This window comes from Garra rufa, chromosome 22 (assembly GCF_049309525.1).
Source record: "Garra rufa chromosome 22, GarRuf1.0, whole genome shotgun sequence".
Classification (NCBI taxonomy): domain Eukaryota; kingdom Metazoa; phylum Chordata; class Actinopteri; order Cypriniformes; family Cyprinidae; genus Garra; species Garra rufa.
Window position 1 is genome coordinate 31,322,682 of NC_133382.1, and position 17,870 is coordinate 31,340,551.

Here is a 17,870-nt window from a genome sequence, read left to right on the forward strand (position 1 = left end):
TATTTGTATATGGATTTGTATTTGAAAGTGGTTAATCACAATTATTCACTTTGACAGCACGAGAAGATTGATCACGCTGTGGCATTTATTGTTGGTGCAGGTTTGAATTTGGTATGGGTCATGTCCCGATTCCATTCCTTCTCTCGCTCTTGCTCCATTTTTATGTTTCTTCTTTTATTGTCCTCGACATAAAAAAGGCAAAAAAGCATGAGGGAAAAAGCATAGCAAGTCATGTTTTTTTCTGTTTTTCACCTGCAGGCATGTGAACAGAGGCAGAATTCAGCAGTGCATATAAAAAAGTGGGAGAGAGAGAAAAAAAGGTGCTTTTAACATTCATCTCAGCACTGTATGAACACACTCGCTATCCACAGCATTTCCATGGCAACCCTGACAGAGTGACATGTTGTCTCAGACAAACAGAATGCTTGACATTATGACTCTAGCCTCTGAACCAGCTTCCTGTTAGGACAACCAAACACAGTGTAAGGGCAGATGCGTTCAAGTGTCTTCAGATTTGGAAACAGGACAGTCTTTGAAGGTGAATGCTGTTGAAGTGCATCGACTTTGATGATACTATATCTTTTATCCTGTGCTATACTTACCAAAAAACTCTGTGCCTTTGTTGTTTTGAAGATCTATTGTGCTTTTCCAAGAGTAAAACCTATCTTACATTCTTTCTTATTTTTTGACATTTTAAATTTTTTATATATTTTCAAATGTAATGTATTCCTGTGATGGCAAAGCTGAATTTTCATGAGCCATTACTCCAGTCTTCAGTGTCATGATTCTACAGAAAACATTCTATGAGAGTTTCTTGTTAATATTATTATTATTATTATCATTATCTCTTTTTAACTATAGGACTAATATATACGTTATTTTAATTTCATTTTATTTTTGATTTTATAAAATTGATTTATTGATTTTATAAAATCGTTTTATTTTAATAAAAATATATAATTGTATTTTTTTATTAATAAGAAACATATTTGATTTGACTTCATTTTAATAGCTATATATATAATTATTATTATTATTATTATTATATTTTTTTTTTTTTGTAGCAATTACACAAATTTTCCTCTGTGTAGACTTCCACACAGTTGGACCAAACATATTGTTTTTAAAAAGTGAATATGTTATTTTAATTAAAAAAATATATTTTAATAAATAAAATGTATTTATTTTATTTTATTTTAATAATTTATATATATATATATATATATATATATATATATATATATATATATATATATACAAATAAATAATAAATACAAATATTTAATAAATAATTACAGTTGTTGTTAAATTTTAATCAGAATAAGTAATTCTTCTTCCAAGTCATATTGTTAATTATTTAACTGCAGTTTGGCAGCGTAAAAACTTGGCGCATTAGCTGTATTACCTGTAAACTGTTTTAAACATTTATTGGTTATTGTACATCAGCTTCAAATATAGTTCATCCAGTCACATCTCAGAGTCAAAAATATAAATCTTATCCACCCTTTTTTTTTTCTACGTAAGAGTGGGCATGGCCATTTGTAAATTTTATGGGTTTGGCTTCCAGTCTCATCCACATCCAGCTGTTTTTTAGCTGCACACAGCAGCAAAGTTTGGCTGCTTGGCATTGCAAATTGATGTGCCTTACCATATTATTTTAATGTATTATCCTAATTATGAACACACTAGTTTTTGCAAACAGTTTTACCTTTTACTGCATGTGTATTCTTCTCGTTATTTCCCTATAGCGGCTAATGAACCGGAAGTCTTGCCCACATAAGTTTACTTCCACGTTGAAGAAAAAGGTGTATAATATGCAATTATGCAAGAATTCCCCATGACTCTCATCAGCATAAAAGTGATTACTCATAAAACAGTTCCGTAATTTGTAACGTACCATAAAAGAAGGATTTTGTCTCTAGTCAGTTAGCGTCAGTCACCATTGCGCTTGTGGCGCAATCTCCTCCCCCTCAGCAGATTCCAGCAGAATCAGTCAGTCTGTGATTCTGTGGAGGAATCGCGGTGAGCAAGATGGCGCTGTGTCTTTCAGCACTGAACAGCTCCCTTCGGGCTTTTTAACAGTTTAATTTGGGCTTAAGACAGTCAATTAAAACGAAAGCCTGAATTTGCCTCGGTTTCTCTCCCTCAGTCGGAACACAAGGAATGCTCCACAGGACGCGCGATTTGTTTGGTGCAGAGAAGCAGCAGAACCCACCGCAGAGACCCTCTCTACGAGAATGACCAGAGAAGATTCAAATGAACATGGCAGTGGCTTGCGGTGAGACCCATCTATAAGATAATGGACTGCATAACCAGTGGATTTGTCTGGCTATTCCCGTGTTTTGACTCTATAACATGGAGGAGCGACGAAATGACATGTTTGAAGAGAAAATAAACTCTTTTATTTAACATCAGAGACATCGTTGCTGGACTTCACGTTATCTTCAGCATGTCAGGCACTGTAACACTGCTAGTCATGTCTGCGTCGTTTTTCAACCCTAGTTTTGCGCTGAGCTCTCATTTTGACTCAGGTAGGTTTTATTTTTATACATGAATGCATCTATATTTACCTTTTGATGCACGTAGTATGATGTCACATCACATTTCTCAGTAAAATCCGCTTCTGTGTTGATGCGCAAAATGCTCCTCTCAGCAGCATATGAATGAGATCTATTAGAAGCGTTTTGAATGATTTCTCATGGCAGTTGTACAGGGAAATACTCGTAAACTGATCATTTTCCTGTTTTTTAACGATCTGTATAAGATTGCATTCTGATTTCAGATCATAAGCCATAAGTGAAGGCAAACAAAATGACTCGATTTGCTTCTCCACACGTCCATTGACTGGCATGCCAAAGGTGAGAGGTGGAGGTGTAAGATTGGTTGATTGATGCACAGGTAGCAATTTCTGATTGGACAAGCAGGACCCTGTCAACCTCCAGGGAGGTTTGTGTAGCTATGTGTGTGTAGTGAGCAGCTAATTAAGAATATAATGACTGGTGAATGGGGAAAAGTATAACCTGTGGGTCAAGGCAAGGTCAATTAATGGAATTAATGGGTAATTTAAAGGGATAATTCACCCAAAAATGAGAATTCTGTCATTAATTACTCACTCTCATGTTGTTCCAAACCTGTAAGACCTTTGTTCTTCTTCGGAACATTTTCATTTTAGATGAAATCTGAGAGCTTTCTGACACTGCGTAGACAGCTAGGGTCCTACCACGTTCAAGGTCCAGAAAGGTACCAAGAACATCGACAAAATAGTCCATAAGACATCAGTGGTTCAACCATAATTTTATGAAGCTATGAGAATACTTTATGTGCAAAAAAAAAATAAAAATTAAAAACAACTTTATTCAACAATTTTTCTCTTCTGCAAGAGAGTACCACAATGCATATGTGTGTTTTCTCTGAACATAAATCTTAATTTGTGTGCTGAAGATGAACAAAGGTCTTACAGGTTTGGAACAACATGATGGTGAGTAATTAATGACAGAATTTTAATTTTTGAGTGAACTATCCCTTTAAGACAAGTACACACATCATATTTAAAATTACACTTAAAACAGATTTGCATAAAGCATTTATCATATGCTTAGGGTTATATCATGAATCTTGATATATCATAAGATCTTAATTTACTCACCTTAATAAGTTAAAAAAAAAGACCAAAATCTGGAATCATTTATGACTTTTATTTAGAGTGAATGCAGGTAAAGTGGGACAGTTATTAGTTGGCATTGTAGTTTTTAATAGAATTTTAATTAAAATAATCAAAATAATATAAGAAAATGTTCATTTAGTAATTGCTAGTAAATTTCACAAAAACAGAAAAACGGCAAATCACACATTGAGTTAAACATGAAATTTTGAAGTAGAAAACTGAAAAAGTATTTTCTTGTAAAGCTTACTCAAATCATATTTACAACTCCAAAAATATAAATTTTACAATGTAATTCTGAAATGTAATGAACGAATATGAAGTGCGCATGATGCTTGACTATCCTTAATTTTCCTACTTTACTAGTTAGCACTTTTTTTTAAATGAAATTAAAGAAAATACATAAAATATCATATGTTGAAGCCCCATTACAACCCCTCATGTTGTTCTAATCCTGTATACTAACCATTAACTTATTTATTTGTGAAGAATTCTCAGATATTGTCTATTTAACAACAGTTTATAGTTTGTAAGGCTCCAGAAAGGGCAGTAAATGATCATATAATTATTCATATGACTCTTGCACTATATTGAAAGTCTTCTGGATAATAGATTTGTGAGGAAAAAAAAATTTTTCTAATGATCTTACCCTCAGTTTGTTGTCAGATCAGTTTCTGTCTAGAAAAGGTGTAGGATAAAATTTGACATCAGTGACGTTCATCCGTGAGACTTTTGACGTCATTGACATCCAACCTGATATGACACTTCTAAAGGCACCATATGTAAGCCTGGACCACAAAACCATTCATAAGGGTCAGGTTTTTTTATTTATATATCTGAAAGCTGATTAATATGCTTTCAATTAATGTATTTTGTTGGTTTGTTAGGATAGGAGAGTATATAGCTGAGATACGACTATCTGACAATTTGGAATCTGAGGGTGCAAAAAAATCTAAATACTGAGAAAATCGCATTTAAAGTTGTCCAAATGAAGTTCTTAGCAATGCATATTACTGATCAGAAATTAAGTTTTGATATAATTATGGTAGGAAATTTACAAATTACTTCATGGAACATGATCTTATACCTAATATCCTACCTAATATCCTAATGAGTTTTGGCATAAAAGAAAAAATGATCATTTTGACCCATACAATGTATTGTTGGCTATTGCTACAAATATACCCATGCTACTTAAGACTGGTTTTGGGGTTCAGGGTCGCATATTGTTTTTTGTTTTTTTTGTTTTGTTTTGTTTTTTAAATGAAAGAAAATACATAATAAAATATCAGATGGCACTAATTGAAGCTCCATTACAGTCCCTCAAGTTGTTCTAATCCTGTAAACAAACTATTTCTGTATTTATTTGTGAAGAAACCTCAGATATTGTCCATTTAACAACAGTTTATAGTCTGTCAGGCTCCAAAAAGGACAAAAACATTGCAGACTCTTGCACTACATTGAAAGTAAAAAAAAATGGAATTTCGTTGTTTTTTTTCTAAAAATCTCACCCTCAGTTCGTTGTCACATCAATTGCTATCTAGAAAAGGTGTAGGATAACGTTTGACACTTCCAAAGGCATCGTATATGTTCTTCACACAAAGCTGTAGTTTTCTATTACACTGGATAAAAAAATAACAGCATGTGGGTTTGGAACAACGTGATGTTGTGTAAATAATGATGCAATTTTTGGGTGAACTATCCCTTTAAAGCCTCCCTATGGTGTGAAAATGAGCCATCATGTGGGTTGTTGCCAATGGTGAATGGTGTTCCCTCCTTTCTAAATTAGGACTCAGCTGTGTGTTTGTTGCCTCCTCACATGGTTCCTATGGTTACCAAGAGGGTCTGCAGACTTGGATTTCGGAATCTAAGCAGTGATTCCATGTCTCTGCATTTTTAATATCACCTTTTATTAGATATATCACTATTAACTATATCGAAGCCTCTTTTCAATATTCTACGCCATGTTCTAAATTCATTTTCACAAATTGGAAATTTTCACATTTTAGTTTTACATTTTCAATTTGGAGGCACAGACCACTTCCCCTCCTCCGAATTTAATTATGTCCATCAGCGGTGATGAAGAAGGGAACAAGGTCTATCTGTCAAAATGATGAATGGAAGTAGGACTCATCCTGGAGAGTCTGGGAATGATTAGATGGAGATAAAGGAAACAGAATCTGCTTGTAGTCCTGCTGGGCTTGTTTCAGACCAGGATACTGAAGCCTGATTCAAATTCATTTGTGTTTTTCTTGAATCTTTGTGACGTAAAATTGGTGCAGCAACTAGGTTAGCTCAGAAAAGGTGACATATCATATCGGGTCCCCGGTGCATCTACCAACCCAGAAAATATGAAAAAGAACAACCCAGTAATTTTTTTTTTTTGGTACGCCATTTTCTGCAAGCTTGTGAAAAAACAAGCTGCTCAGATTTCGAGGTAGAACACATTTTCAACAGGTGGCGCATTTTGTTTTCGTAAGCAACAACAGTGTACCAGTTCTAACGCCTTGGCGAAAGTTCGAGCGAAGCATGCTAACTGTTCTGTCGTTGGCTTCACAGACAAGCACAGAACACTATTTAGAGTCCCAGCCTCAGAGGAGACAAGAGAGCAGTGGATTTATTCAGGGTTCATACAGATACAGAAAAATTTAATTCCAAGGCTTTCAAGGGCTTTTCAAACACTACTTTTTTGATTTTCAAGGACTTCAATCAGAGATGTCTTCTATTTCAAATTCTAAAAAAACTGAAATAGATACATAAAATTATACTAATAAAAATGGCAAAAAATAAAGTGTAGCACATGCATTATATTTGTGTGTACTTTCTCTATTTTCTTTGTTTTGTTTTTATAACTATACTGCCTTAATGGATTGATACGGAGCCCCTTACGTCACCTGTAGAAGAAAAATAATTAATCTGTGCAATTCGTTCCCTCAGTTTATAAACCGTACTCATGAATTCTTAAACTGTTCCCTCGGTTTAACAAGTCTTTAGTCTTTAAGTAGATTAGCTGCTAAAACACCACACCTGTGTTTTATCCTATTGGTTATTAATGTAAAATAAACTCTAAAAGAAGACTGTTTTGTAAGTGTGGATCATGGTACCAAAATAAAATAATAAGTGAAGAGCGCTGTTCAAACGGCTTTGCTTTATTTAATAATATTTTTCAAAATATAAAATTGCCTGAATTTAAAAAAAAATAATAATAAAAAAAAGAGTTTTGGAGAGGAGAAGGTAAAAAGGAATACAAAACAAATAATGTACAGGTTATGTTGTCATTCCTTTGCTCTCAAACTAAATGCAATGTAATAATAGGCCTTATTTAATAATAACATTATTGCAGCATGCATCTAACTCTGAGTGAAAAGCTTATCACAAATCGCCAAAATGAGTTAAGAATGAATAGTACACAAACACATTCCCAAAACTGTAAAAGGTTATTATAAAATAAAGCATGCATTACGATAAACAGTTTACTGTCTTAAGTGCACTCATTTATTTAGTCTACAAATTAAAATAATAATTATAATAATTACTATTATCAGTGTTATGTACGGTGAGCATTGCTGTCACAGAGCACCTTCTCCCAAAAACAGTGCATACTCCTGTTTCAGCTTTTAAAATAGTTCTGCTTTGTATGTAATGGCAAAGTGACTATATTTTGTTTCATTTTTTTGTTAAGTTAACTTAAGGTTTGGAGCAGTTTTTGTTCTTTAAATATAAGTTTTTAATTTTTAAAGTAACGATCAGGCGGCAAGCGGCAGACAGTGAGTTGATCATGTTTGATAAATTTTGCCTTCTCAGATAATCATGACTTGCCTAAAATAAATATAGATATAGTCTTAAAAAAGTTAAAGAAAAAACAATGTAATTTCATCGTTAAAATAATATAAATGTGCGTTATTAGGCACATATGCAATCGTTGGTGCGGAGAGTGGAAGCTAAGCTGCTTTGCAGGACATAAAGGCGCCAGCGCAATCACTTGCATTTTTTCAGTGGAAACAATTTAAAATATTTTGTCATTTTTGCTCATAAAGGTGAAAGTAATACTGTAAAGGGTCTACTTTTTTACTACTTTTACTATCACAATATCAACAAAACAAAAAAACCATTATGATGCCCTTTCTGTCATCTCAACAGGAGCGTTTCTCAGCGAATACATACCTCACAGACAATTACATGTGTATATATAGAATGCTTTAAATTATTACTTAATGAAATAATAAAACAACTCGAAAACAGAAACTCTTTCATTATGTAGTCTGTAAAGATGAATTTCTCTCTAAAGGCGTGTCCAAAAAGGAAATGGCCAGTCAGGATCAACAACTTCACCCTTGCAACACTGACTCAGAAAACACAAAATAGTCTTTTTTTTAGCGTTTATTTTACATTAATTGGCAATAGGATAAAACGCAGGCTGCAAATATATACACATTTATATTAGTTTATTGTTGAAGTTAACATTTTATTGTCGGCAAGTCGTGATGATTTGAGAAGGCAAAACTGATCAAACACAGGCTATGATGAAATCACTGTCTGCCGCTGGTCGCCTGGTCGTTACTTTAAAAAAACAAAAACTTATATTGAACGAACAAAAAATGCTCCAAACGTTTTTCTAAATTAACTTAATAAAAAAAAAAAAAAACGAAACAAAATACAATCACTTTGTCATTACATGCAAAACTGAACTATTTTAATAGCTGAAACAGTAGTATAAGCTGTTTACGTCATAATACTTAAAATAGTAATTTTTTATTATTTTAATTTATAGGCTAAATAAATGAGTGCACAAATGTGTTTGTGTACTATTCATTCTTAACATGTAGATTCATTTTGGCGATTTGTGATAAGCTTTTCACCCAAAGTTAGATGCATGCTTCACTGTTAATGTAATTATTAAATATGTAATATATTACATCGGATTTAGTTTGAGAGCAAAGTAATGACAACATAACCTGTAAATTATTTGTTATGTATTGCTTTTTACCATCTCCTCTTCAAACTCTATTGGTTTTTAGAAAATTCAGGCAATTTCATATTCTGATAAAATATTATGAAATAAAGCAAAGCCATTTGATCTGCGCTCTTTACCATTTTATTTTGGTGCGTTAAAGTACCATGATCCGCACTTACAAAGCAGTCTTCTTTTTAGCATTTATTTTATATTTATAACCAATGGGCTAAAACACGGGTGTGGTGTTTTAGCAGCTAATCTGTTAGTGATTAATATAAAATAAACGCTAAAAACTCTGTTTGTCAGTGTTGCATAGTTTCATATAGCCTACTATGAAAAATAAAGTTTAATAAATGCAATACAATGCATCCCGCACCTAAACAGGTGGCCTGGTTGAATTTGGGGGCAGGGCCACAAATCCATGAGAACAGTTTACAAACCGTGGGAACGGATTGCGAAAGCGTGCACACGGATTATGAATTTGTGGGTACGGATTCAAAATCCGAGGGTACGGTTTACAAAATCTGAGCGCACGGATTGGACATTAGTGGGTACGATTTGTTAATCCGTGGGCACGACTTGTTAAACCGAGGGAACAGTTTGAGAATTCGTGAGTACGGTTTATAAACTGAGGGGACGAATTGCAAAACCGTCCCCACGGATTATTTATTTTTCTTCTACAGGTAATGTAAGGGGCTCCGTAGATTTATGTTTTCTACTGTTTAAGAAAAAAATCAGAAAAAAAAAATCACAAAATCACTCCGAAATCCTAATATGAAACACGATTCACAAACCCGCACCGAAGTCCCGATCTGAATTGACACAACGTGAGGTCGTATTTATTTTTTAATGTGCAAAAATTTCGGACAAGAATTTCGGACTCAGTGTGCAAAGACGAGCAAAAGATTCACGAAAACGCTCCAAAGTTTCGATCTAAATCAAATGATTCGCTATCCGTACTCTGAAGTTCCGATCTAAAGCAAATTTAGATTTGATTTAGATTCCGACTTCAAATTGTGTATCGCAAATCATTTGATTTGAAATTCGCGAAATGATTCACAAACCTGTTCCGTTCTAAATCAAATGATTTTCGATACGCAATTTGAAATCCCGATCTGAAACAAATGATTCGTGATATGCGATCCGATTGGAGTGCAAAACTTGAAACAGTAAATCATTTTGCAACGCAACGGTTTAACTGATTCAGAGTTTCAAAAAGCTCTGTTTCACCCATCACTACGTGCTTTTTAAAATCGTTACAAGCAGTGTTGAAATTGATTTAATTTGATCTGATTTGATTGCTTGAAATAATGCTTTTTGAATTGCTTGAAATTTGCGTAAAAATATATTTGCTTATTGACAAAACTAAACACTTGTTTCATAGATACATTGTCTTTCAATAATTCAAGCACTTCTCAAGTACCTCTTCAGGAATATTGGTATTTTCAAGGGTTTTCCAGGACTTAAGTAGTACTATAAGCACTTTAAGGACTTTGTACGAACCCTGTTTATTGATTTATTCACTGTATATTACGCTGCTGCCACACAGATCTAATATAAACATGCAATTTCTTTCCCAGCTGTTTACCTTCACGGACATAACCAACTGTTTTTGTCATTTTGTCAAACTCATTTGTGTTTTTAACATAAACTTGTGTGTATTTGACAGTTTAAGCACAATAAGACCTGAAAGAGTACTTTCGGTTTGCTTTTTTAGGATGTATGCTCTCAGAAAACCGAATATGAGAAGTTTAAACTAATATGGTTTAAAACCCATGATTTCAGAGCGATAGATATAATAATCAAAACCAAACAGATGTTTTTTAGCAGAGTATTTGAGCTATAAGTTGTAAAGGCACAGCCTTGTTCTGAAAAAGGGGGCGGGGAGCAGCAGGGGAATAAACAGCAGTTGGCATTTAAAGCATTTAAAGAGGCATGCACGAAAACAGTGTGTTTCTGCTTCCACTCAAAATAGGCATTTTCAAAATGATATAATAAATGATATGTGGTGTATTGTTTTTAAACAGTATCTTTTTTCTCTAGAAACATAATTTTGCGTTTAAAATGCAAACGTTGTCACACTTCAGTGTGAAATGTAGGGACACAGTCTGTGAAGTCTTCTTTTACCCTATCATTTGCATTTTAATTGCCTTTTTGTTTGTGTTTCACTAGAAGGTGAATGACTCACGATGACTCGGTAAGTCAGCAGTTATGACCATGAATCACGGTGATGTAGCGCAGAGCATCATTGCAGCTGGATCTTCTTAATGGATTCTAAAATGAATGGCTGTTACAGATGGTTAAAAACAAAACCGTGAACTTTTTAAATAGTCCCAGAACAGCATGGCTTAACTTAGACATCTGTTTCTAAGGGGATGTGTAAATTTACTGGGACTTCTCCGTAATATAGAAACTGAAACAATAGAGAGGCTTGGTGATTGAAATGATGACATCATCTTTCTGGAAGCAAGGTTTGTTGGGTAATTGCTGGTGGAGTTGGCGGCCATCCCATGCCAGCCTCCAGAGCTCAAGTTTCCTGACCGCCAGACAATCAGACTGTCCTGTAGCAGTGGGCTCTTCATGAAAGACCAATTGCTGTTTATTCCCCTCCTGTGAATTTGCACACAGGATCTGACAGAAGAATCGGTAAGAACATGTTACAATGGATTATAGTAGATTATACGCACGTTGAGATTTGCTTGTGGAGAAAAAGGGAAAGATGAAATATGACATATAATGAGATTTGGTGAAGATCGACGAATTCTTCAAAGCGTCCGAAAGAGAGTTGTGTAAAATGTGTCTGGTTTAGAGTGAGAAGAGAGGATTGTTTGAGCTCAGATGTGTTTAGGAAGGACATAGCGGTTACATGATGCACAAGTAATGGTGAAGGGCAGTGAAATGGCATCGGGTTTAATGTAAACAAGCTGGTGAGAGGTGAGTGGCACTATTGTTGTTCAAGGTTTAAGCCCAATGAGACATTTTATTTATTTATTTATTATTATTATTATTATTATATATTTTTTAGATTTTTGATAAAAATGTATACTTTTATTGAGCAACGATACTTTAAATTCATCAAAAGTGGCAGTAAATACATTTATAATGTTAGAAAAGATTTCTATTTCAAATAAATACTGTTATTTTGGAGTTCATATTAATTAAAGAATCCTGAAAAAATGCATCACAGTTTCCACAAAAACAGTTTTGATCATTGATAATATAGAATATAGAATATGATAATATAGAAACTGAGTTTATTTTCACTCAGAAATAAATAAATACATAAATAAAAAATCCAGAAACAGTTAATAACAAATTGACTTGAAATTTTAAAGTAACAATTTAAAATTTCAATAATTTTTAAACATTTTTGAAAGTAATCTTTATCTACATTTTGAAACAAAACTTTTTTCTCTAGAAACATAATTATTGCTTTATTAAATTAATCAAAAATGACAATAAAGACATTTATAATGTTGCAAAAGATTTATATTTCAAATAAATGCTGTTCTTTTTTACTTCAAATTCATCAAAAAATCCTAAAAAAATGCATCACAGTTTCCACAAAAATATTACTCAGCACAACTGTTTTGAACAATGTTCTTGAGTTTCTTTATTTTCACTTAGAAATGTATAGTAAATGTAAAAAATAAAGAAAAAATAAAGATACAGCAAGTAAGAAATTGGCTTAAATGTGAAATTAAATTAAATTAAATTCAGTAATTTTGAAATAATTTTAATTTTAATAATCTTTGTTTAATGAACAGTTTAGAATGTTTTTTTCGTACACTGTATCTTTTTTCTCTCCAGAAACATAATTTTTTTTTTAAATTATTGTTTTATTTATTTGTTTTGTTACAAAAGATTTAGATTTCAAGCAAATGCTGTTCTTTTGGACTTTTATATTCATCAAAAAAATCCTGAAAAAAAGGCATCACAGTTTCCACAAAAATATTACTCTGAAAATTCAGCTTTGTCATCACAGGAATAAATGATATTTTTAAAATACATTACAGTAGAAAACAGTTTAAATTGTTAAAAAGTTTTAATATATACATTGTTACTGTTTTTATTGTATTTTTGATTAGATAAATGTATCCTTGGTAAGCATAGGAGACTTCTTTAATAAAAAAACATTAAAACAGTCGTTTGAAAAGTACTATTCAGTTCATTTCACATGTGTTTAGGGTTGAGGTCTTGAGGGTTGAGGTGAACAGAAGAATTCTGGTGCTGGAATGTGTGTCTAATATTTCTCTGAGTTGTTGCATGGCTGTTTTGCTTGATTTTATGTACCTATTCATACATAAAATGCAAAGGTGATAATTATAAGGGGGTGTCCACATGCTTCAGTGAGCTTTCTGTTATGTTCATGATGCATTTACTCCCATCATTTGTGTTCTAAGTAAAGCTCTCCACACCTACTCTTTGGCTTCGAGTGCTGTCGTTTGTTCCTTCAGGTTCAGTAACAAACAAGCTGCCATGATTGTTGCTAATGGCCTGTGCCATTGCAGCAGAGCTACTTTGAGCATGTGTGTCTGAGTGTGTTTTTCTAGTGAGGGGATACGAGTATGTAGGAGTGCAGGAGATGGTGGAAGATAATCGATCCTGATGGAAAGAAGAAGACTAGTGCAAGAGAGCAGTCCATCATCTCTTTCCTCTCTTCCGCCTCCCAAAAATATGGCATCTGTTAATAGACGCCACTCCCAGTGATGGAGTCTGAATGATAATATTTTCTTGCTCTTTGTATTGAACTCTTTATTGATTAAGACTCATCATAATGGATAAGATTGCAACCAAAGATTGGTTTTGTTGTCTTGGCTTTTTGATACTGTTGACAGTCAATTCCGGTCCAGTGCAAAACTGTATTATAAATGCTCCTTTTAAAAATAATAGGTAGGCCTATGTGTGGTTTGACTCAGGAAGTTCATTGGAAAAACAAAAGTATGCATTATCAGAGTTAAGGGAGAGTTTTCTAATCTGCTTGTTTTTTTGCCAGTGAATTTGAATGCTTCTCCGGCGCTATCAAACTATATTATCAAAGCTTTGAGAAAACAAGGCCAAGTGCAAGACAGCAAGACTATTTCAGGGACTTGCAATAATGCCCTAAGTGGAGCTATTCAGTGTGAGAGAAAAGGAAGATTGTGACCTAGAACAGCACTGAAGTACCCAAGATTTTTTCCCCTTTGAGATGCAGAATAAGAAAAAAAGAAAAAAAAGAGTGAAAGTGGCATAGCTACTAGTCACTTTCCAGCCATTTTATAGCTGGAAGCTTCATTTAAATAGTTACTGATGAATCAGAGGATAGATGACTCTAATGTGCAAGTAGATTATATACAAATCAATACGAAGACACAAATAGACACAAATTCGCATCGGGAGATGCGTATGACGCGAGTTAAGCGTCACAATTTGCCGCAAACATGCAATATTTACCTCAACTGTGGAAAATTTGCATGATGCATTGCCGTACAAGCCAGCCAGCAAAGAGCTTATTGACACGTCTGGTTTTACATGTATCAGAATATATCAGGAAAAGGAGGAGAGCATTATTATATTTTCATTCATGGGAGTCAATCTCTGGTTTGACTTTGTATGTAATCTACTATTTCTGCTTGAATCATGTCGTCCAATTCGTGTTATTCACACTGCCTGGGACAAATTTGCATCTATTTGTGTCTCTGGATTGACTTTGTATGTAATCTACTATTCCTATTTGAATTATTGAACTTTCGCGGAAGGCACGATTAAGGCATATATTGGGCGTTTACGGCAATTGCGTGCCCAGTTTGCGTCATTCGCTTTGGCCAGCATAAATTCACATCTATTTGCATCTCTGGATTGACTTTGTAGGTAATGTACTATTTTACACTAGATTTGAATTTTTTTAACTTGCGCGAAAGTTTGAGGCATATATCGCGTGTTCACAGCAATTGCATTGCCCAATTTGCATTATTCACATCGCCTGCCGATCTACTATTTCCATGTGATTTTAAATTTTTGAATTTGCGCAGAAAGACGCGATTGAGGCATATATTGCGCATTCGTTGCAATCGCACCGCTAATTCATGTCATTCATATCACCCGGTGTGAATTTGCATCTATTCGCGTCTCTGGATTGACTTTACTTTGTATGTAATCTACTATTTCTGTTTGATTAAAAATGTTTAACTTGCGTGGAAGATGCGATTCAGGCATATTTTGCGTGTTCATGGCAATTGCGTCGCCCAGTTTGGTTCATTTGCATCGCCCGGTGCAAATTTGCATCTATTTGCGTCTCTGGGTTGACTTTGTATGTAATATATTATTTCTGCTCGATTCTAAATTTTTTAACTTTCAGCGGAAGACACATTTGAGGCATTTAACGCAAGTTTGTGGCAATCACGTCATTCGCGTCGTCTGGCGCAAGTCAAACTAATTATACAAACAGTTTACTAAATGTAATTATAAAGTGACTTTACCTGTGAACATCATTGTTTACTGCTGAATGTAACTGTACTGTTTTTTAGAAACCGTCCAATTGGTGGCATTTATTCATCTTAAAGGGGAATCTTTTTAAAAATAATATTTAGCATAACTAATAGGCCTATTTACTATAAGGATTTTCTCTCCTTGATAGTATCACATGGAATCAATCATTCTGGGCCATTTTTGTTTCACAGAAAGATTAAAATGTATTCATATAAGGTTTGAATGCCATTGTATGCACAGAATGTTAAGAGGGCTTTGCAAATTCCTTTATGTATTTAAGGGATTATTAGGGAAGGCAGATGTTGCTACAATTTATCCACTTCATTGATGAAACTGGCAGCAGATTTGCAAACAAATTAAGTGAATCCCTCTAGATGGGCCATGACCCCCCTGTAAGCACCTCCTGCTACTCAATTTTTCTCTCTCTTTAGGCCTACAGGGCGTCACACAGTAAAGAGACCGATGGTCCTTAGTCTTGTTGAGAGAAGTTGCTTGCTGTCACACTCACTGCAGGCTGCAGTGACCCAGAAAATACAGATGGATTGCACAGCAAAATCACTCACACAAGGTAGAACAAAATGCTGAAAGGGCAGACCGTTGAGACGAGAAGTTTGACTGTAGAAGTAATTTAAGTCAAAAATGACAAATTGGCTGAGTTTGTACCCAAAGGTCAGAATCTCGGTTTGAGAAGGTACCATACCCTGTATATACCTGTATTAAACTATATTATTCAACATTTTAGTGGAGTATACTGTATGTAGCAGGCTTTTAATACACTTCTACTTCTGTATCAGCACCATGGAGAGTTCCAGAGAAAGAAACAGAGGCCATTATGTTGTTCCCATCTCATATATATTACAATGTTGAAGGACAGCAAGGCTAAGATGGAAGCTCAATATAGAATCCATTACGATTGTTCGCTCTCTCCTGTTGCAGGCAATCTCAAAGCATCTTGTAGAATACAGACAGCTATTGAACGAGACGCAGGAAAACACTAACTGACTGAAGGTTTTCTTGAAAGCGTCTGGAAGAATATCTGTTTGGAAAAATAGCACTCAACAGCGATTAATTGAAGTGTGGTGGCTTTCAGGATTGATGTGAATTGGTTAGCCAGGTAAAACCAGCTTGGCCAGGCTGGGAGACTAGCAAGCTTCAGATTCAAGCTTAAACTAGCTAAAACCAGCCAGCCATCTTAGGCTGGATTTAGAGGGGTTTGGACCACCACCTTAGCCTGCCAGGCTGGTCTTAGATGATCAGGCTGAGAGACCAGCTGACCAACCAACTAAAACCAGCTTGGCCAGGCTGGGAGACTAGCTTAAACTAACTACTCCCATTTCAAACCAGCTAAGACCAGCCAACCAGCTTAGGCTGGATTTAGAGGGGTTTTGACCACCACTTTGTCTGGGAGATCAGATGACCAACCAGCTAAATCAGCTTGGCTAGGCTGGGAGACTAGCTAAAACCAGGTACTTCCAGATTAAACAAGTTAAAACCAACCAACCATCTTAGGCTGGATTTAGAGGGGTTTGGACCACCACTTTAGCTGATCAGGCTGGTCTTAGCTGATCAGGCTGAGAGACCAACTAACCAACCAGCTAAAACCAGCTTGGCCAAGATGGGAGACTAGCTAAAACCAGCAACTTCCAGTTTAAACCAGCTAAAACCAGCTAACCAGCTTAGGCTGGTTTAAGAGAGGTTTGGACCACCACTTCAGCTGGTCAGGGCTGCGTTTCCCAAAAGCATCGTAAGCCTAAGAAGTTCGTAAAAATGATCGTACGACTGATCTTAATATTACGGTCTGTTTCCCAAAAACATCGTAACTTAAGTAGCACTTGAAAATCTTCGTAGATCTACGAGTGCTCTGGAGTAATCGTCAAGCCTTAAGTGCATCGTAAGGAGACAGAGTAATGAGGGCACCTGCTGGACAACCGGCAAATTGCACTTAAAATGTACTTCTCTTAAAAGTCATTTTTAGTTTTATTTGTACGTATATTTTTTTATTAATTTCTATTTTCTACTCACTACACAATTCAATATAGAAATAATAACGAATAAAGAAATAAAATAAAAATGACATAATAAATGTTAGAATAAAAAAAAATTCAAAATTAAAATTACAAAATAAAAAATTAAAGTTTTTCAAGCTGTGATAATATTCACATGTGGCACACTGATTGCCATCTATTTCACTAATTGCAGAAGGCCCCACTTGAAGAAACTGAATCACTGATTTTAGAAATTGCATTAATTATTGTCTTGTTAGGTTCATAATGGTCAAAGGTTGTGCTTTTATAAATTTATACATTATATAAAACAGTGCTGATAAAGAATGTGAACATTAACCTATTTGGATAGGCTAATAATATGCCCTAATAATAGATAATTCTACTTAAATAATTAAGGTTTCATATAAATATCGAAAATGATGCTGATGTCATTTCCGGCAGGTACTGTTAGAATTTGTTTTATGCGAGATTGGAGCAAGACAGTGTTTTTACAGTACAACATTTCCTGTTAATTTATGTTTTTAAACTTGCTCAAGAAGAAATTACAGGACTTTTTATGTTATTCGAGTTGAATACACATTCACACAAGTAGAAGAAGAATCAGAAATCAAAAATTAGATGGATTGCTAGAACAGCATGTGCAACAATGACGAGCCATTCTACAGCGTGACGTTTCAGCACTTGACCAACGGATAGCGACTCCTAAGTAGCACTTAAAGCAGGGCTATGTGCAATTGTGTTAAGTGCATTTTTGGGAAACGCACGTGAAACAATAACGAAC

The 17,870-nt window shown here is 34.6% G+C and overlaps 1 protein-coding gene across 1 annotated transcript in view; it reads left to right on the forward strand.

The window, feature by feature from the left end:
* The first annotated feature begins 2,028 nt into the window (after nt 1-2,028).
* The window catches only part of aatkb (apoptosis-associated tyrosine kinase b), a 72,736-nt gene continuing 56,894 nt past the window's right edge, over nt 2,029-17,870 (forward strand). Inside the window, exon 1 of the mRNA XM_073827780.1 lies at nt 2,029-2,531. Within this exon, the coding sequence (XP_073683881.1) occupies nt 2,450-2,531 (82 nt within the window). The 5' untranslated portion in view covers nt 2,029-2,449. The remainder of the gene's footprint in view (nt 2,532-17,870) is intronic.